This window comes from Littorina saxatilis, linkage group LG3 (genome assembly GCF_037325665.1).
Source record: "Littorina saxatilis isolate snail1 linkage group LG3, US_GU_Lsax_2.0, whole genome shotgun sequence".
NCBI lineage: Eukaryota > Metazoa > Mollusca > Gastropoda > Littorinimorpha > Littorinidae > Littorina > Littorina saxatilis.
In genome coordinates this window covers 72,841,811-72,863,473 of record NC_090247.1, presented here as the reverse complement: position 1 = coordinate 72,863,473, position 21,663 = coordinate 72,841,811, and the positions used below count along the sequence as shown (strand labels likewise).

Here is a 21,663-nt window from a genome sequence, read left to right as displayed (position 1 = left end):
GTGTGTGTGTGCACGCTGTGTTGTGTGTGTTAACTGTTACAATGTGAACTGGACACAGGAAAGGAGAAACTCCCATAAATGTTGTGCTTGTAAAGTTTGACTAAAATACTTGACAAAGTTAAGAAGATAAATATTCGAGACTGGTACTTATATTTTAGTTATATAATGTTCATATGTTTAGGTATGTTATTCGCACACCTAAATGAAAGTCTCTTTAGACTTGGTGCTGCTTTTTTTCAAATTCTCACTTTATGTTCATTTTAGGTGAAATGGATGTTCCGGATCTTGTTGATGCTGATATGGAGGAGGAAGAAGATGTGGTTGTGACAGGAATGGGATGGGACGAGGATGATGATGATGACATTGGCGATGGAAACGATGACTTGCTTCTTGGACCGGTCAAGTGCTTGTTCTGCGACAGAATCTTAAACTCGGCAAAAGAAGTGTTTGCTCACTGTGGCAGTGACCATTCCTTCAACATTCCCTCCTTCTGTGGCCGATGGTCAGTGGACTGTGTTGGGTACATCAAAATGATCAACTTCATCAGAACGCAGGTAAGGTTCATTCAATAATACTGCAGATAAGTTTAAGTCCTGTTGGCTGAGGCCAAGAACAAACAAATTAATTCAATGTTTCCAATTCCCTGACCGACCCTATTTTTCCTCGATCCCAGAACTTTTAATAAATAAAAATGACAAGTCTGGTTTCTGTTCTCTGACATCCAGGAGACAGAGCTCGCACAATTTTTGGTCAAGAAAAATGTACATGCACCTTTTCATCACTAACAAACATTTTATTTGTTTGGCCTGATCATTAAAATTTCTATTCTCTAGCTGAATTATACATTAGTCAGTGCACAAATACATAACAAAATTAACATTACTCTTAGCAGCACTACCACCGTGTTCTTTTCCTGAGGCAACCTGACAGCAGAACTGCTGCAGCCCTATGGAAGCTTTTGTCCAAAAGGATTGAGAACTATTAAAATAAGCCTTTGAAAAATAATTGTAAGAAAGGGTTTTGTGATAGGGTTGATTTGGTTGCTGGGTTGTTTGCTGTGCTGATCCCAATGCTTCTCGTAGAAAAATGATTTTTAGTTCAGAGATTCACGATTCTTTTTGTTTGATTAAGCACCCAACAGCTGACTCACTTCGCAGTTTACAACCCAGCAATGATCCGGCACCTTGGGAGGACGACAGATTTATGATGCCAGCAGACCCAGAGGATTTATTGCTGCAGTATGGTACGAGCAAAATTCAGTTTTGAACTTGAGTCTTTAAGAGGGAATACCTTGGAAATGACAAACACAAATGGACAAACGAATTGGAAAGCATATTAACAAATTGGTCAGATACTGTATATTTTTCTTAAATGTGGATTTTGAGAGAGAGAGAGAGAGAGAGAGAGAGAGAGAGAGAGAGAGAGAGAGAGAGAGAGAGAGAGAGAGAGAGAGAGAGAGAGAGAGAGAGAGAGAGAGAGAGAGGGGGGGAGAGAGAGAGAGAGTGTGTGATACATGTATATGTATGTATGTGTGTTCCTCATTGTAATGTTTTTTTCTTTTAATTCTTTTTGACGTAATCTTCTGCCTTTTTTTTTTAATGTTGTTGGCAAGCAGCTTATTCTTTGTAGGACTATAGGTCATAATACATGTGTACTTTATATATATATAACTGAAGAATTTCAATATTTGAAACGTTTTTCAGACATAGAATCAGAAGACTGCTCAGTTGGGGAAGTGCCAGAAATGGCTGGCTTTCCTGCTGCAACCCCCAGCACAGCGGGTGCTGCTGCTGTCATGAGCCCAGAAGCCGCTGGACTCAAGCCCGAGGAACTGCAGGCATACATGGTGCAACGTCTGTACGAAGCAGAGAGCAGAGCCACCGCTCTGGAGGCCAACCTTGACAGGGCAGTCAGCGACTTAAACCAGATGAGGTGCGGAACACTTGCTTATTTTTCTTATACAATCAATCAATCAATATGAAGCTTATATAGCGCGTATTCCGTGGGTACAGTTCTAAGCGCTTGTCGAAGAGTTGTCAACACAGGACTAACAAAGAAACTAACATCTACAGACGGACACGAACCCTATCACACACTAGCAAACCCTGATAAACATACAACAAACAACTGTTTAACAACAATGTACACATCAATAGCTAGGTCCAAACAAAATAATATTAAACTCAAAGAAAACACCTCTCACAGAGCACAGCACAAGAATGTCTTTTGGGGCACAACACATCACGTCGAACATGAAAGTCGCAGCCAGCTACGGGAAGAACTGAGTCTTCAACCTACTCTTGAACGCGTCAAGAGAGGGGCTCTGGCGAAGCTCAAGCGGCAGGGAGTTCCAGACGGAGGGGCCTGCGGAGGGAAATGCACGCTGACCAGCAGATGCGAGTTTCGAGCGAGGGATGTGAAGGCGGAGTGGGTCAGCAGCAGAACGAAGGGGACGGTCGGAGGGCTGGGTGTACAGGTCCAGGGAGGATTGAAGGAGCAGATTCGTTGAGACACTTGTAGACCAGAGTGGACAGTTTGTAGGAGATTCGGGTGTTGACAGGGAGCCAGTGCAAGGAGCGAAGTAGGGGGGTGATGTGGTCTCGCTTCGTCTTCCTCAACGTCAGCCTGGCAACAGCGTTCTGGACTCGTTGTAGGCCATGAATGGATGAGGCGGGGAGGCCAGCCAGAAGGGAGTTGCAGTAGTCCAGACGACTGAAGATGAGGGAGACAACCAGCTTGACACAGGCGTCGTGGGTGAGGTAGCGACGGATGGAGGCGATGCGTCGTAGGTGGAAAAAGCAGGTCTTGATGATGAAGGAGATGTGTGTCTGCATGGAGAGAGTGGAGTCGAGAAAGATGCCAAGGCTCTTGACAGCTAGCAGGGGAGAATGGAACAGTCGCGTCATCCAGCTGGAGGTCGGTCACAGTGAGGGAAGCAATCTTCTGTCATGTTCCAACGAGAAGGGCCTCCGTCTTCTCACTGTTCAGCTTCAACTTGTTCTCAGTCATCCAGTTCTTGATGTCAGTGAAACAACTGGAGATGGATCCCAGGAGATGGTCAACATCCTCCGGTACCCCTCTTTTTAAGTACTCCAAAAATCTGAGAAAAGGATTAAGTTTGTAGAGGTTTATGAACAGAAAGTGTGAGAAAACAGGGTCTTAAAAGGGAGGGAGTCTTAAATGGGGGGTTCCACTGTAAAGCTTGTGGTTGTGTAAAAGGAATGAGCAGCACTATGTTTTCTTGCTTAAAGAGGCAGGCCGCCTCATGGCAGTATTGAAGCAACATTAACATTTCCTTACAGGGACTGCGGCCCACACAGTGTGCACACTTAAGGGGGTATACAAAGACTCCTGACGTATGTGTGCATCGTCAGCTTCATTTTGAAATGCATGCAGACTGTGTTCGCCACATTTTACCTTGTGAATTTGCAGTGAGTGTGATGTACAGTGATACCTGTTACCCTTGGGACCAGCAGAAAATGTCCCTACGTTGCAGGTGGCCTGTCGATCATGACAGGTATACTTTGGTGGAGATAACAAACAACGGGATAACAGAAGGTGTCCTTTGAAAGGGGTGGATGCTCTTATTAGAGGGGCCTTACATCACAGGTACCTCTGTACAGATTAAGTGAAGATCTCAACAACTGGAAACAGTTTGTGGGTATTTCTTTCTGAATAAGTTTTCATAAAAAATCAATTTGTGATGATCTGTCTGCTTGCAGGGATAAGGCACAACGTCTGATAGGGGCTGATGGTCCGGCGTGGGGTAGTCATAGCAACAACCATGACGGTGATGACTTCTGTGAATCTTCTGTGGGAGCAATTCAGCGTCTCTCGCTCACGGAGGATGAAGCTTACTTCTCGTCATACGCTGACTTCACCATTCATGCTGAGATGTTGCAGGTGTGCGCCGGGAGAGAAAGAGGGAGAGGGTGGATGTGAGAGAGATATCCGATTTCTCCATTCTTAGGACACCAAACTCATGTAGCGTGTGCAAGTGTGTGTGTGTATGCGTGCACGTGCGTGCATGTGTGTAGATGAGTTTGCCTGTGTGTGTTTTGTATGTTGATGTGCATCATTAGGCTAGTGTGTGTGTATTGTATGTTGATGTGCATCATTGGGCTAGTGTGTGTGTATTGTATGTTGATGTGCATCATTAGGCTAGTGTGTGTGTGTGTATTGGTTGCTGTTGTTGTTGAGTTGTTTCCTCTTTGATGGAAGGTATGATTTAGACTAGATCTTTTGATGACGCTTTTGTATCTTTGAGACAAGGTCTAAAATCAGCCATGTTTTTCTAGCAAATTGTCATAGTCTTACTTTTGTCCACAGGACAAGGTACGCAGTGAAAGTTACCGAGATTTTATCTTTGGTAACCCGGAGGTGTTCAGAGACAAAATCGTCCTTGACATTGGCTGTGGGACAGGAATCCTGTCCATGTTTGCAGCAAAGGCTGGAGCTAAACATGTGATTAGCGTGGACCAATCAGAAATCATCTACAGAGCCATGGATATTGCCAGGTTAGAGGGAGGAATAGTTCTCAGAAACTTCTTGGAGGAAATAGACAATGTTAGACAATGTTCGAAAATGACTCTTGTCGGGCTTGTGTGGGTTGTTTGTTTGTTCGTTCATGGGCTGAAACTCCCATGGCTTTTACGTGTATGACCGTTTTTACCCCGCCATTTAGGCAGCCATACGCCGCTTTCGGAGGAAGCATGCTGGGTATTTTTGTGTTTCTATAACCCACCGAACTCTGACATGCATTACAGGATCTTTTTCGTGCACACTTGGTCTTGTGCTTGCGTGTACACACGGGGGGGTGTTCGGACACCGAGGAGAGTCTGCACACAAAGTTGACTCTGAGAAATGATGTGAAAGAGTAAATGCCCTTGCTTTTTCAGGGACAAATACATGCACACGTGCTCCTTGTCAACGTGTTTCAGACACACCTGTCGCTAGTGATTGGCCTGTGCAATGTTTGTCTTTTTAAAAGCAAGGGTTCTCACTCTTTCACTACCCATGCAAACCCAACAGAGTTATTTCTGGTCTATTATCTGGCACGTAATATTTGTCTTGAGTGCTCTTCAAGATTCTGCTTTAGATGCTTACAAAGCAACTAAGCTATTAGTATTAGAGGGAAAAACTTGATGTAAAATACTCCATGCCAGTTACAAACGTTATGGTACAAGGAAAGTATTTTGTGCATTTTTCAAGTTTGGCTATGATTTAATTAGAATGAAAGTATGAACCTTTGGTGTTATTTTGCTCTCACAGAGAAAATGGCCTGGACAAGCAGATCACATTTCTGAAAGGACGGATGGAAGACGTGAAATTACCGTACGACAAGGTAAGCTTGTCTTTCTACACTTGACAGACTTTTGGAAGAGGGAAAGTTCTTTTCAGCAGTTAGTAGGCATTCACCATTTATGCTTTGAGAGGGAGAGGGAGGATTGAGAGAAAGAATGAGAGCAGAATGATAATTAAGCAGTTTTGTTCAAGGTACAATCAGTACATTCAAACACAACAAAATACAAGGTGCTCATTATTTAATTGGTCACATGAGAAACCCATATGGCACGTTTCATGATATTGAGGATTGCAGTGATACAATATTCCAAAATAATAAATAGTCAAACAGGGGCCAAAAAACAGTTTGCACCAAGAGTTCAACTTTTTATCTATCCAAAACAGTAAAAAAAATTATATGAACATTCGTATTTCCAAGATGATTGGCGTTCCAAGACGCTATATCCTAAAACCCCCAAAACATGCTTTTACAACTTCAGTGCATAATAACTGCCCAAAGGTGCTGTTTAAAGCAACCATTGATAATAATTTTAACATACTCCTTGAACACATTAATAAAAATGGTTAACTTGCAAATAAAGGGACAGTATTGATCAGAACAATGGTAAGATGAAGGACGCTACTTATATTTTGTACATTTTTTATCTTTATCGTTTCCTGTAGACCTCAGAAGTTCTAACCAGCTTAAGAAATCATTCTAAAATCGAAAAACAAACATCTATACAGTTTGTACGCAAAGTAGATTGATATTTGACACAGTCACACAGACATACGTGGGCTATGGGGCAACCCTACCCCCTAAATTTGAAAACGGGGTCAATTTCTTAACTGCATGCATTCAGCAAAACAATCCCTAAAAATTTATTTTTTTCACAAATGAACTTATGACTTTAGAAAAGCATTCAAAAATGCATATATACAACGCTTTTTCTTTGGTCCCAATTCAAGGGGGTGTGCTATTCTCAGGTAACACTGTGAACGCTCAAATGAGGCTTGGTCACATGTCAAAATAGTAATCCCCCCTGTTGTTCATGGTTCGTTGGTGGGATTTTTTTTTATCTGAGCCATTGGCAAGCATGAAATGTCATCAACATTAGGAAAGACATAGTATCTCCCATTGTCTTTTGCGCGCAAACACTTCACACAGATCTCCTCTCGATCTGGCCCATCGGGGAAATGGGTTGACTTGGGGATGATCACCGCCCTGTATCTCTCCACCTTTCCATCCATGCTGACAAAGTCAGCGGTCACAAAGTCCCCAACTTGAATGTCTCACTGTAGGACAAAGAACCTGGTTTTCACGACTGGCACCACGCGGCATCCAGTGGCGTGTCGTGGGTAGACGTCCATTGATTTTGATAATAATTTTTATATTTTTAATTTTCAGACCTTGTTTTTAATCCGAATATAACATATTTATATGTTTTTGGAATCAGAAAATGATGAAGAATAAGATGAACGTACATTTAGATCGTTTTATAAAAAAATAATTTTAATTACAATTTTCAGATTTTTAATGACCAAAGTCATAAACTAATATTTACGCCACCAAGCTGAAATGCAATACCGAAGTCCGGCCTTTGTCGAAGATTGCTTGGCCAAAATTTCAATCAATTTGATTGAAAAATGAGGGTGTGACAGTGCCGCCTCAACTTTTAAAAAAAAAGCCGGATATGACGTCATGAAAGACATTTATCGAAAAACTGAAAAAAACGTCCGGGGATATCATACCCAGTAACTCTCATGTCAAATTTCATAAAGATCGGTCCAGTAGTTTACTCTCAATCGCTCTACACACACACACGCACACACACACACACACACACTCACACACACACACACAGACACACATACACCACGACCCTCGTCTCGATTCCCCCTCTATGTTAAACATTTACAGTGGAGTCCGGGTACAACGAATCTCAAGGGAGATGCATTTTAGTTCGTTATATCAGTAATTCGCTGTAGAGTTTTCAACCTCACGAGAGGGGTGACCACACCACCCCCTCCCCCATACACTCACACAGAGACACACAAACAACAGGATTGAGTCTATGCTAACCACTTCTTGTGGCTACTAAACAATAACAACAAACTCCTAATATTTCTTTAAACGTTCTGTAAAAAATGATTTGTATGAATGGTGTTGAAAAGAAGAGATAAAATAAATCCTCAAGGCAGTGACCGCACTCACCATGCACTGACATACGAAAGCAGCCACACAAACACAGCACAGAGGCACATGTGCAGATGCTTTGCGAGAATAACCTTGAAAACCAGTTTGAATAAAAAGCAGCATAGAGCTGCATGTCATAATCAAGTTATTTATTTTCTTTTTGTCTGGCTTTATTGACTGCATGCCGATCTTGTGGCAGTGACTTTTCACTCTTCAGTCGGAAATACACTAAACACAACACCGCTCTCACTCTCCCTCGCTGCCTACCCTAAAGCCGTGACAACTTATGCTTGGAAACTGTGTGGAAGAGTGCACCTCTCTATTTCTCTCCAATGATCTTCCTGCTGACAGTGACACCAGACACCCCACTGAGTTTAGCCAGCTACCCCCCTCTCTCTCTCTCCCTTCCCCCAGCCATATATGAAAGGAGAACCACCTCTCATAGCTAAAACTAGGTCAATGACCCCTGGGAAGAAGGTCGCTGAGTGTCTATAAACAAGGCCACCCAGCTGCCCTGTGATCTCGCCGCACACGCAGATCGCAGATCGTTGTAGCCTTGTGACTTTTAGAGACAAAGCGGCTCTGGGGCGATGAAAACGTGTTTGTGCCCGATGTGTACTGGTGTGTACTGAGCACAGTCATAGCTTAGCAGCTGATTGGAATAGTGAAAACACAGTGGCTGTGGCTGTTCCGTGCACCTCCCGCGGTTTGTTCAGAGTTCGCTCATCACGCGATGTGCACTTGTGTTTGTGTATTTTTGTCTTTGGAGACAATTATTGACATCAGTTCGTTGTAGCCTTGTGACTTTTAGAGACAAAACGGCTCTGGGGCGATGAAAACGTGTTTGTTATAAGAGGGGTTCGTTATGCAAATGAGTTCAAAAGGTTCGTTGTAGTCGGAAAGTAACAAGTAAGAAATAGAAGGCTGTCTGCCGGGAAATCAATGGCAGTTCGTTAAAAGCGGGATTTCGTTATACCCAGGTTCGTTATAGCTGGACTCCACTGTAGTCAAAACTTGACTAAATGTAAAAAGAAAAAAAAAATTCAAAAAAATGGGATAGCGGCGAAACGGGATTGCGCCAAAATGGGATGCGGGAGTAAAATGACGCTTGGCTTGTTAAATGTCGCCAAAATGGGACGGCGGCAAAACGGGATTGCACGTAAATGGGATATTGCGCGAATTATAAACGAAGGAGTAGGCCCTAAGTTTCTCGTACGAGATGTTTACTGGGAGTAAATATTTGGGGAGTAAAAATTTAGTTCCTTGTGAGTTCTTTTTTCGTACAAGATTTTTACTGGAAGTTTACTCCGTCCGAGTCAATTTTTCGTGGAGTAAAAATTTTGTGTTACACCGGTTCATGACCGTTGTGGTAACCAGCGCACATTGTTGTCTCTATATATTGTGTTCCTACGAATCGAAAGTACGATCGCCAAGCCAGTCTGTCATTGAAGGCAACGTTCGATATTTCCGTCTGTCAGCGTTGCCAACGTTCGACAGATTTTACTACTGTTACTCACAAACTTTCAATTTACACAATTAAGTAGATGTGCAACGCCAAGGCACTGCATACCCCAGCGAAAGACAAACCTCTCTCTTACTCTCTCTCTTTCTCTCTCAAACACACACACACACACGAACACACACACACACACACACACACACACACACACACACACACACACACACACACACACGCACTCACACACACACACACCCCAAGTCACACACGTACACACATACACACTCACTCACTCACTCTCTCACACACACTTCATACACACAAAACACACCCCCATACGCACATATAGACAGACGGACATAAACACCTTTACAAACAAACACACATACACACACACATACACTTACGCACACACACACATACACACACCCACCCACTCTCTCTCTCTTTCTCTCTCTCTTTCTCTCTTATACAAACAGACACACACACACACACACACACACACACACACACACACACACACACACACTGTACATACGCACAAACAAATACGCACATAGACAGTCGGACACACACACCTTTACAAACAAACACAGATACACACTCATACACACACAAACATACACACAAACTCATGCACACACACATTCACACACTCTCTCTCTCTCAAACACACACACACACCCACACACACACACACACACACACACACACACACACACACCCCCCAAGTCACACACACACACATGCACACACTCACTAACACGCACTCACTCACTCTCACAAAAAACTTCATACACACAAAACACACACCCATACGCATTATGGACAGACGGACATACACACCTTTACAAACAAACACACATACACGCACACACATACACTTATACCCACACACACATTTACACACACACGAGTACAGACTCATGCACGCGTGCGCACACACACACACACACACTGACACACACACATAAACACACACACACACACTGACACACACACATACGAGTACAGACTCACGCACGCGTGCACACACACACACACACACACACACACACACACACACACACACACACACACACACACACACACACACACACAAACAGTAACACTAACACATGTGCACAAAATGAACACAAACACACACACTGCGCGAGAGAGAAAGACGTCAGGGAGGCATGACGTCATGATGCATTAATTGACGTCAAAGACTTTCGACCGTGACGTATTCTTCTTACGCGAGCTTTATCCATAGACTTGGAAACTACGGAATTTCTACCCGTCCAAAACGGCTTTGGGTGGCGTTTGCTGAAAAAATGGGGGCGACTATTGCACCCACCGTATTTTTGTTAGTATGGTCCCAATTTTTGGTGAACTTCCATCTCCACCTGTAGCACGTAGCCGGGCACAAAGAATCCTTCTTTATCATGTATTATTCGGTATGCACATTTCTCAAGTCGATTACAGTATAGCGTTCACAGGATACCTCCAGCTTCGCTGGGATGAAATGCCAATAACATGTACACACAAGAATGGGAGACGAAGGGAAAACCTACTAGCGATTGAAATTATGCAAACGAACTCACAAATCCCTCACTTTCCGAATGCAAACGCTGCAAATCCGTATGCGTGCGTCGCTGTGCCGAACGTTGGGTTGACGAACGTTGCTGACAGACGCAACAAAACTTGATCAAAAGGCACTAAAAACGATTAAATGTTTTACTCACTGGGTATCGCATTCCTCTTTTTCTTCCTGCAGACGATATGAAGCGGTTGAAACGTCGTTTCCGATTAAAGGCTCAGTTATTTCCGTTAAAAACGAAGTTTGCCGAACGTGTGATTCAGTCTACAGACACCGGTCGGATCACAACAAAAATGTTCATTCTTTGCGATTTTGTGATACTGTTGATGATACACCTGCTTTTTAGTGAAGAACATCAATAAAATGATGTTCACAAGCAAGAATAACAGACAAAAGCACGCGATGTGTAAAATTAGGCTTTGCTTTGCAAACAAAGCACGTGTTTTTTTTACTGACAGACACTTTCGGTGGTGATTGAAAATTTTTCCAGAAACGGTTTTATGCTCCCATTTGATATTGTTTCCCTATTTTCTCTAGTCAGAGACTAACCTTGTGTATTAATTAAATTAATAACCCCATTATCATAAGTTTTGTGTGTTATTTTTGTGTCTGTTGAATCACACTTTGAGATGGGGTCATGTGACAGAAGGAAATGGTGTCTGTCAGGATTCACACGTTCGCTTCGAAAAACGCGCTCAAATAATTGCTCAAACACAAACATTTTAGCTTTTATTTATTTTTTTGTATTGCAAATACCATACTTACTCATGCCAAGCAGAAAAAATGATGAAAATCAACACAGTAAGCAAGTAATTTGAAGGCAAAGTTTACACACATCAAAGAGTCTGATTACCGTGAAACCTGCCATATCTTCTTTTTTTCTCTCTTTCTTTCTCTCAAACTCAGTCTTTCTAGGTTTTTTTCTCTCAGCTTTTCTATCTTCTATTTTTTCTTTCTTTCTTTCATTTTTTTTTGTTTTTCTTCCTTCAATATAAGTGTGTGTTTTTGCCCCAGGTTGACGTGATCATCTCAGAGTGGATGGGTTATTTCCTCCTGTTTGAGTCCATGCTGGACACGGTGGTTGTCGCCAGGAACCAGCATCTTGCACCGGGTGGCCACGGTAACAGCACATTATATTAACCTGGTGTGCTATGATTTCAGCTGTCAAAAGTTATACATGTAGCTGCTTTACTCTCATTGTTTCTTATACTCAAGATATTCTGACACATTGCATGCTTTAGCTCACTCTGTATTTTAAGACTGCTTTTCAATTAAAAAAACTTTTTTTGTACAGTTTACCAGGGAGGCTATAGTGTACTTCTCAGTTTGAAGAACAATACACAACAAAATAATGTCTGTACAATTTCAACAAGGGACTATTTACCCCAAGGGACTATTTACCCCAAGGGACTATTTACCCCAAGGGACTATTTACCCCAAGGGACTATTTACCCCAAGGGACTATTTACCCCAGAAATTTTTAGTTGAAGGAGGCCCCACTACATGTTCATCTGATTGATGCACTGTCTGGCAATAATGTTGGTCATTGTTATTTAACTTTTACATTCTTTAGAGTGCTGTTATTTTTCTTTGTGTTTGCAGCATGCGTTAATAGTTAGGTACTCTGTCTGGTTATCAAGAAGCTCAACTGACTTTGTTTATCAGGGACAATATACACTGTGTGGTGAGAGCCCTGGTTAGAGGGTAGCTTTGGAGACCAGCAAAATGTGTGATTGTCCTTAAGCGCTTATCAACCCAACACAACGCAAAGTGAGATGACAAAGAGTATCATGATATCACACAAAAATGAAATTATTAACATTTCTTGAATTAACACCCTCTTGGGTTAAGAGGTGAAGAGATCCTAAATAACAGGTATCCACTGTGTAATTTTTTAGTTGTATTCACCAAATGATACTGAGATTTTTGTTATGTTTGCAGTGTATCCAGACAAGTGTTCTATATGGTTGGCGGGATTCACGGACGCTGCGCTCCGGGCGAAGATTGTAGATTTCTGGGATGACGTGTACGGCTTCAAAATGTCGTGCATGAAAAGTGAGGTGGTGAGTCAGACAGGCGTGGACATCACTGGAAAGGACAAGGTCATCACTAACCCCTGTGTCATCAAGGTCAGTGTGTGTAGTTATGTGCAGAATTTGAAGGAGGGTAGGGTGGTAGAGAGGCACTATTAGAGCTGTGTCATAAAGGTCAGTGTGTGTGTAGCTATGAGCACAATTTGAAGGAGGGTAGGGTGGTAGAGAGGCACTATTAGAGCTGTGTCATAAAGGTCAGTGTGTGTGTAGTTATGTGCACAATTTGAAGGAGGGTAGGGTGGTAGAGAGGCACTATTAGAGCTGTGTCATAAAGGTCAGTGTGTGTGTAGCTATGTGCACAATTTGAAGGAGGGTAGGGTGGTAGAGAGGCACTATTAGAGCTGTGTCATAAAGGTCAGTGTGTGTAGCTATGTGCACAATTTGAAGGAGGGTAGGGTGGTAGAGAGGCACTATTAGAGCTGTGTCATAAAGGTCAGTGTGTGTAGCTATGTGCAGAATTTGAAGGAGGGTAGGGTGGTAGAGAGGCACTGTTAGAGCTGTTGAAGGCTGTGGGGTCTTACTCAGGCTCAGTGAACTGTTTGTGTGATCATGTTAAAGAAAGGAGGCCGATCGCTGTTTGAAGACCTGGTGAACAAAGGGAAGTAAGTGATCTAAATGCATGTGACATGTGCAGTAGATTAGGTGAGAAATTGATATGCCGAACCAATCTCCTGGCACCAGAGAGAATAACAAGCATTGGAATGAAGAAGGACTTGCATCCTCAGCATCCTCAGGATGCGAGTCGCTTGTTCATTCCAATGCTTGTAATGATTCTCTCTGGTGCCAGGAGAGCGCTTTCTTCCTTTAGTTTCTCTGTTTCTTTGATAGCCTGAACAAATGAGCTCCCTGAAATTCTCATGGAATGTGGAAGGTCTGGAGGCAGGGATATTGGGTTTATGTTTGAATGTAGCAAGGGAGATAACAAAGCACATCACCACATTCGTGATGTGAAGACAATGCTCAGAAGAAATTTCCTGAAGCACGATCATGGTGCCTTTGTGGGTAATGCTGGACAAATCTGATATTGAAGTTTATTTAAAAAAAATGTTGTGTCATAATGTGCAGTTTGTGCTTTAGACTTTGATAACTGTTAGGTAAATATGTAGCCAAACCAAACATTTTCAGGTACTCCTCCAAAGTATGCTCCCTTCAAAATCAAGAATTTATTCTACCTCACTCAAACAATTGATGCAAACAGAAACAGATGCAAACAGAATATATTCTAGATGCAGATGCAGGTCTTTCACTTGATGGTGATGAGGGCTGTTATTTCTGTTTGCTCCTCAGGAATTAGACGTGGATACGTGCAGTCTCACAGACGTGGACTTTGCTGCGTCCTTTAGCTTGACGTGTTGCAAAGACGCAGTTCTTCATGGCCTGGTGGGCTACTTTGACATTGGCTTTGAGGCAGGATGCTCCAAAAAGGTGAACTATTTTCTGTTCGTTTTTTGGTTCAGTTTTCATTTTGTGTGTGTGAGGTGTGTGTGTTTTGGGGCTATTGTACATCGCCATGAGCTCTTGTGAGAAGTGGCGATTAATAACTGTTCATTATTATTATTGTAGTATGTGTTGTTGTTGTTTTTAATTAGAAAGAGCTATTCTCCAGCAACAGACAGTCTTGTCTGGTCTACAGCATTGCTGACAAGGGGGGACAATGCAGGCTCTGGGAGGAACTAGATTTTCTCTGTCTTTTGGAGGGCAGAAAGCACAGATCTTAGCCCTACACTTGGAGGTGAACTTGGTACCAAAAACGTCAAACGAATTTAGGTTCCTCTGCTGTTTGTAGGGGAGAAGAAAAGGAAGCTTCATTGGAGAGGAAGATTCAGTGTGAAATGTCTGCCAGTAAGTCTTACAGTTTTTGTTGTTTTTCCAGATTCATTTCAGTACAGGACCAAACAGCACTAGTACTCACTGGAAACAGACCCAGTTTCTACTGAAGACGCCCTTGGAAGTCAAAAAAGGTAGGCTTTTCCCTTTAGCCCATTCACTTAACTGCATACATTTTTTCATTTTGAGTGGAAGTAGAGGTCACAACAGGTAGGCTTTTCCCTTTAGCCCATTCACTTAACTGCATACATTTTTTCATTTTGAGTGGAAGTAGAGGTCACAACAGGTAGGCTTTTCCCTTTAGCCCATTCACTTAACTGCATACATTTTTTCATTTTGAGTGGAAGTAGAGGTCACAACAGGTAGGCTTTTCCCTTTAGCCCATTCACTTAACTGCATACATTTTTTCATTTTGAGTGGAAGTAGAGGTAAAAAAAGGTAGGCTTTTTCCTTTAGCCCATTCACTTAACTGCATACATTTTTTCATTTTGAGTGGAAGTAGAGGTCACAACAGGTAGGCTTTTCCCTTTAGCCCATTCACTTAACTGCATACATTTTTTCATTTTGAGTGGAAGTAGAGGTCACAACAGGTAGGCTTTTCCCTTTAGCCCATTCACTTAACTGCATACATTTTTTCATTTTGAGTGGAAGTAGAGGTCACAACAGGTAGGCTTTTCCCTTTAGCCCATTCACTTAACTGCATACATTTTTTCATTTTGAGTGGAAGTAGAGGTCACAACAGGTAGGCTTTTCCCTTTAGCCCATTCACTTAACTGCATACATTTTTTCATTTTGAGTGGAAGTAGAGGTCACAACAGGTAGGCTTTTTCCTTCAGCCCATTCACTTAACTGCATACATTTTTTCATTTTGAGTGGAAGTAGAGGTAAAAAAAGGTAGGCTTTTTCCTTTAGCCCATTCACTTAACTGCATACATTTTTTCATTTTGAGTGGAAGTAGAGGTCACAACAGGTAGGCTTTTCCCTTTAGCCCATTCACTTAACTGCATACATTTTTTCATTTTGAGTGGAAGTAGAGGTCACAACAGGTAGGCTTTTCCCTTTAGCCCATTCACTTAACTGCATACATTTTTTCATTTTGAGTGGAAGTAGAGGTCACAACAGGTAGGCTTTTTCCTTCAGCCCATTCACTTAACTGCATACATTTTTTCATTTTGAGTGGAAGTAGAGGTAAAAAAAGGTAGGCTTTTTCCTTTAGCCCATTCACTTAACTGCATACATTTTTTCATTTTGAGTGGAAGTAGAGGTCACAACAGGTAGGCTTTTCCCTTTAGCCCATTCACTTAACTGCATACATTTTTTCATTTTGAGTGGAAGTAGAGGTCACAACAGGTAGGCTTTTCCCTTTAGCCCATTCACTTAACTGCATACATTTTTTCATTTTGAGTGGAAGTAGAGGTCACAACAGGTAGGCTTTTCCCTTTAGCCCATTCACTTAACTGCATACATTTTTTCATTTTGAGTGGAAGTAGAGGTCACAACAGGTAGGCTTTTTCCTTTAGCCCATTCACTTAACTGCATACATTTTTTCATTTTGAGTGGAAGTAGAGGTCACAACAGGTAGGCTTTTCCCTTCAGCCCCAAATCAATTCACCGCATGGGGTTTTCCTTTGGAGCGTAACAAGGATTGCCATTCAGAAAAAGGACAAACTGGACTCAGCTGAACAGTCTTGATATATTTGATGTAGCGTTATCTCAAACTTTACAGCCAAATGCATTGTTTGTTTCTCATGTTATTATTGTGTGTTCCACAGGTTCAAAACTAGACGGCAGTATAGCAGTGAAGAAGAACAAGAAAGACCCTCGCAGCTTGGACATTCGAATCACTCTGGATGGAACGACACAGGACTTCTACATGGACTAGACAGAGGGGAACACACAGCAAGCTGGTACAACACATGGCTACCCAGACAGAGAGGAACACATAGCAAGCTGGTACAACACATGGCTACCCAAACAGAGGGGAACACATAGCAAGCTGGTACAACACATAGCTAGCTGGTACAACACATGGCTACCCAGACAGAGGGGAACACATAGCAAGCTGGTACAACACATAGCAAGCTGGTACAACACATGGCTACCCAGACAGAGAGGAACACATAGCAAGCTGGTACAACACATGGCTACCCAGACAGAGAGGAACACATAGCAAGCTGGTACAACACATGGCTACCCAGACAGAGGGGAACACATAGCAAGCTGGTACAACACATAGCAAGCTGGTACAACACATGGCTACCCAGACAGAGGGGAACACATAGCAAGCTGGTACAACACATGGCTACCCAGACAGAGGGGAACACATAGCAAGCTGGTACAACACATAGCTACCCAGACAGAGAGGAACACATAGCAAGCTGGTACAACACATGGCTACCCAGACAGAGGGGAACACATAGCAAGCTGGTACAACACATGGCTACCCAGACAGAGAGGAACACATAGCAAGCTGCTACAACACACAGCAAGCTGGTACAACACATGGCTACCAAGACAGAGAGGAACACATAGCAAGCTGGTACAACACATGGCTACCCAGACAGAGAGGAACACATAGCAAGCTGGTACAACACATGGCTACCCAGACAGAGAGGAACACACAGCAAGCTGCTACAACACACAGCAAGCTGCTACAACACATGGCTACCCAGACAGAGAGGAACACATAGCAAGCTGCTACAACACATGGCTACCCAGACAGAGGGGAACACAGCAAGCTGGTACAACACACAGCAAGCTGCTACAACACATGGCTACCCAGACAGAGAGGAACACATAGCAAGCTGGTACAACACATGGCTACCCAGACAGAGAGGAACACATAGCAAGCTGGTACAACACATGGCTACCCAGACAGAGAGGAACACATAGCAAGCTGGTACAACACATGGCTACCCAGACAGAGAGGAACACATAGCAAGCTACTACTACTTCAAATAGCACTCCTTCCCCCAATAGACACACTTTGGAAATAACTCTGTCGTACTGACTGACTAACTTGCTATTTCTGTCCCCAGTATTAGCGACTATTTAGGACATGACTCTGTCAGGTTTGTATGGGTTGTATAAGAGTTAATACCCTTGGTTTTCCTGAGGCAAGCTTTCAACACATGGTCCTTGTCCACATGTTTCAGACACACCCCTCGCTAGTGACAGGCCTATAATGTCACGTGTTTCAGACACACCCCTCGCTAGTGACTGGCCTGTGTCATGTGGACACACCCCTCGCTAGTGACTGGCCTGTGTCATGTGGACACACCCCTCGTTAGTGACTGGCCTGTGTCATGTGGACACACCCCTCGCTAGTGACTGGCCTGTGTCATGTGGACACACCCCTCGCTAGTGACTGGCCTGTGTCATGTGGACACACCCCTCGCTAGTGACTGGCCTATAATGTCATGTGGACACACCCCTCGCTAGTGACTGGCCTATAATGTCACCTGGGAATTTCTTTAACATTTGACTGACTAAGAGCAAGAGAATTGACTCTTTCACAACCCATACACACACCACACACCACACCACACACCACACACCACACCACACACCACACCACACACCACACACCACACACCACACACCACACAGTTATTTCCCAACATCGTCTTGTTGAATGTTGTTATGTACTACGTTTGGCAATGTTGTTATGTACTACGTTTGGCAATGTTGTTATGTACTACGTTTGGCAATGTTGTTATGTACTACGTTTGGCAATGTTGCTCAGCTGCTTTTGTGGTTGTGTGCCTTTTGATTTGTTCATTGTGAAACGTATTTGTTGACTCCCAGTTTGAAGGGGGACGCATGCTGCTGTTTGGTGGTGTAAAACAGATAGGTAACGTTTGTGCAGGCAAGGACACTTAGTTAGTTAGTTAGCTGTTGCTTTTCGGGTCCAGCGGACCATAATAGGCCAAATCAGGACCCCTCGGTGAAAAGTACTGTAACTGTAAGGTCCATCACAAAATATGGGTGCAATAGTGGCAACAAATGAAAAAGTGTGTGTGTGTTTTAGACTGCTGCTGGGAGATATTTGCGTGTGTGTGAGTGTTTGTGCATTGCATGTACATGTATTCACGTTTGTGTGAATAGAATAGAATAGAATAGAATAATGTTTATTGTCATGAACCAGTAAAGTTATTGACACAACAAACAACAAATAATAATAATGCATTATACAATGCTAAAACAATCCGTAACAAATTTGCCAAGACGAACTTGAACTTCGTCTTCTAAAAATAATGTATGTGTGTGCGTGTGTGTGTGTGTGTCTGTGTATGTGTGTGTTAGACAGCTGCTGTGAGTTAATGTATGCATGTGTGTGTGTTAGACAGCTGCTGTGAGTTAATGTATGCATGTGTGTGTGTTAGACAGCTGCTGTGAGTTAATGTATGCATGTGTGTGTGTTAGACAGCTGCTGTGAGTTAATGTATGCATGTGTGTGTGTGTGTGTGTGTTAGACAGCTGCTGTGAGTTAATGTATGCATGTGTGTGTGTGTGTGTGTGTGTGTGTGTTAGACAGCTGCTGTGAGTTAATGTATGCATGTGTGTGTGTGCAGGTCGGAGAGTACATGACAAATTTGTTTTTCTTTTTATGTTTGAATTCATGGCAAAGACTTTGGCTCAAAGAGGGGATATTGAAAACGCAGTGAGGGTTTGTTGTTATAGATGTTATGGTTGTACAATGTAAAGATGTTAGTCTTAAACTTTGTGAAATAGGATGAAATCTGTGTTGTTTAGTGACATGAAACTCTTGTGAAAATGTGTTTCAAGAAAATATTAACAGTGATGAAGCAAAAACATGTTTTGAAGTATCTCTATTCCAGCTGCTACATGTGTGACAGGGGAGGCTACCGCTCCTTTCACAGCAGACTCTGCACCCGAGTTGTTGGCCTTTAAGTCAACACCGGTGGATTGTGGAATTCTGTTTGTGATGGGGTCTGGTGGTTTCCGATTGTCTGTATGTTCATGGAAACCTTCGGGTTTGCATAACAGTTTATGTAGGGCTAAGAAATTAGCCCTAACATTTTCAATCCTGTTTGATTGCACTTCGCCTCCCGAGGTGATCGTAGTCACCGGGTTAGGGGGAAGAATTTACCCGATGCTCCTCAGCATGTCGTAAGAGACGACTAACGGATTCTGTTTCTCCTTTTACCTTTGTTAAGTGTTTCTTGTATAGAATATAGTCAATTTTTGTAAAGATTTTAGTCAAGCAGTATGTAAGAAATGTTAAGTCCTTTGTACTGGAAACTTGCATTCTCCCAGTAAGGTCATAGATTGTACTACGTTGCAAGCCCCTGGAGCAAATTTTTGATTAGTGCTTTTGTGAACAAGAAACAATTGACAAGTGGCTCTATCCCCTCTCCCCGTCGCGATATAACCTTCGTGGTTGAAAACGACGTTAAACACCAAATAAAGACCCACACTCATGCACTCACCCCCTCTCTCAAACACAAATGCAAACATTCCCTAGTTTTCTCTCTTAGGACACACATCCACTCACTCTCTCTCAATCACTCCCTCTCTCAATCACTCGATCCTCTCTCAATCACTCCCTCTCTCAAACACACATGAAAACGCACATTCTCTATTTTTCTTTTAAGACACACACACCCACACTCTCAAACACGCACATTCTCGTTTATTCTCTCTCTCAAGACACACCCACTCTCTCCCCTCCCTCTCTCAAACACACATGCAAACACACACATTCTCTATTTTTCTCTCTCAAGACATCCACACTCCCTCTCTCTCACTCCCTCTCTCAAATACACATGCTAACACACACATTCTCTATTGTTCTCTCAAGACACATCCACACTCCCTCTCTCTCACTCCCTCTCTCAAACACACATGCTAACACACACATTCTCTATTGTTCTCTCTCCCAAGACACACACCCACACTCCCTCTCTCTCACTCCCTCTCTCAAACACACATGCTAACACACACATTCTCTATTGTTCTCTCTCCCAAGACACACACCCACACTCTCAGCTCTCTCAAACACACATGGACACACACACACACAACAATATGAATAAGCATGTCAAGGATTCTCAGAGGGTATTGATTTACTTGCTGGAAGTAAGAATTTTTAGAAAGACATTGTTATGATTCACAGCTGTACAGAAAAACTTGAGAAAGCCCAAGATTAGCAAGCTAAACTATTTACAAGGACAGTTTAAGGAAAAAAAGGCCGTTTTTCTCATACATTAAAACAAAACAAAACAGAAAAAACATAGAACCTTTCCCCAGCTTAAGTAATAAACTCACAGTCACACCGCAAGGCACAGTTTGACTCACTGGCGCATGCACAACAATAGAAAACATGTATGTTACACAAGTCACATCTTTATCTCATGAAAATACATGTATGTACAAGAAGGAGAATAGAGAAACAAGTGTCAAGATGTGAGGATGCACTAATTCCTTCCCGTGTAAACCAGTAAACCGTACCTTGTCAATGACAATACATCCTCGTTTGTTCGTATACATCCATCAATACATCCGTCCAGGCGTGTACACAGAGTAAGTCTCAGCATCCCTCCACTTGGTCACATACCATCCCTCCACTTGGTCCCATACCAACAATCAACAGTCTGGGTCCCCTCTGTGCACAATGACATTGTTAACAAATTAATTTCGTAAAAGGCACTGGTGTCTTTAGGGGAAATTAATTCATCAAAAAATTCCAACTCACCACAGCAAGCAGTCAAAGTGTTGAGTTTTGGTATTAGACCAAGTGGAGGGATGGTCTTATCTCATGTAAAAGTCTGAGCAGATCGGCGAACTGTTTTCACAAGGTAGAGAGCCTTTAATTAACAAGGAAAGGAAGGTCCTTCGACAGAAGTAAGCAGATGACTGAAGGACAATATGCCGTTTCTCTCCTTCAAAATGTTTTGTATAAATGCCTGTCAGTTTCTTATCACTACCACACAAATTGCAAATACTCAGGCAAAAGTTTCACTAGCCTGCATGAAAACATATACAGTTAATTTCAAATATGGGATTCTCGAATCGCAGGCAAGGCAGAAAAGAAAGCTAATCTATAGAACTGCTATAGCTACTCTACATTGCTAGACTGATCTACAAAAGCTAAATCTTGCTATGAGCTACACATATAGTATCCACACTTTTGACTATCCTTAAGTAGTTCGCAGATATACCACAGAGTAAGAGCATTACAGGATAAGTGAACAATATT

The 21,663-nt window shown here is 42.5% G+C and overlaps 1 protein-coding gene across 1 annotated transcript; it reads left to right on the top strand.

Annotated features, from left to right (window-relative positions):
• Nucleotides 1–268: 268 nt before the first annotated feature.
• LOC138963220 (protein arginine N-methyltransferase 3-like) lies at nt 269–17,186 on the top strand. The gene is made up of 11 exons (XM_070335279.1): nt 269–554; nt 1,132–1,243; nt 1,704–1,932; nt 3,723–3,903; nt 4,330–4,517; nt 5,272–5,344; nt 11,536–11,641; nt 12,463–12,650; nt 13,902–14,039; nt 14,488–14,575; nt 16,214–17,186. Exons 1-11 carry the CDS (start codon nt 270–272, stop codon nt 16,321–16,323), a joined length of 1,698 nt encoding a protein of 565 aa, XP_070191380.1. The 5' UTR covers nt 269; the 3' UTR covers nt 16,324–17,186.
• The last annotated feature ends 4,477 nt before the right edge of the window (nt 17,187–21,663 follow it).

Coding starts and splice junctions, on each gene's coding strand:
- LOC138963220 (XM_070335279.1), top strand. CDS start 270: ATGGATGTTCCGGATCTTGTTGATGCTGATATGGAGGAGGAAGAAGAT. Junction 1,244..1,703: donor GGATTTATTGCTGCAGTATG/GTACGAGCAAAA, acceptor AACGTTTTTCAG/ACATAGAATCAGAAGACTGC. Junction 14,040..14,487: donor AGGCAGGATGCTCCAAAAAG/GTGAACTATTTT, acceptor TTGTTTTTCCAG/ATTCATTTCAGTACAGGACC.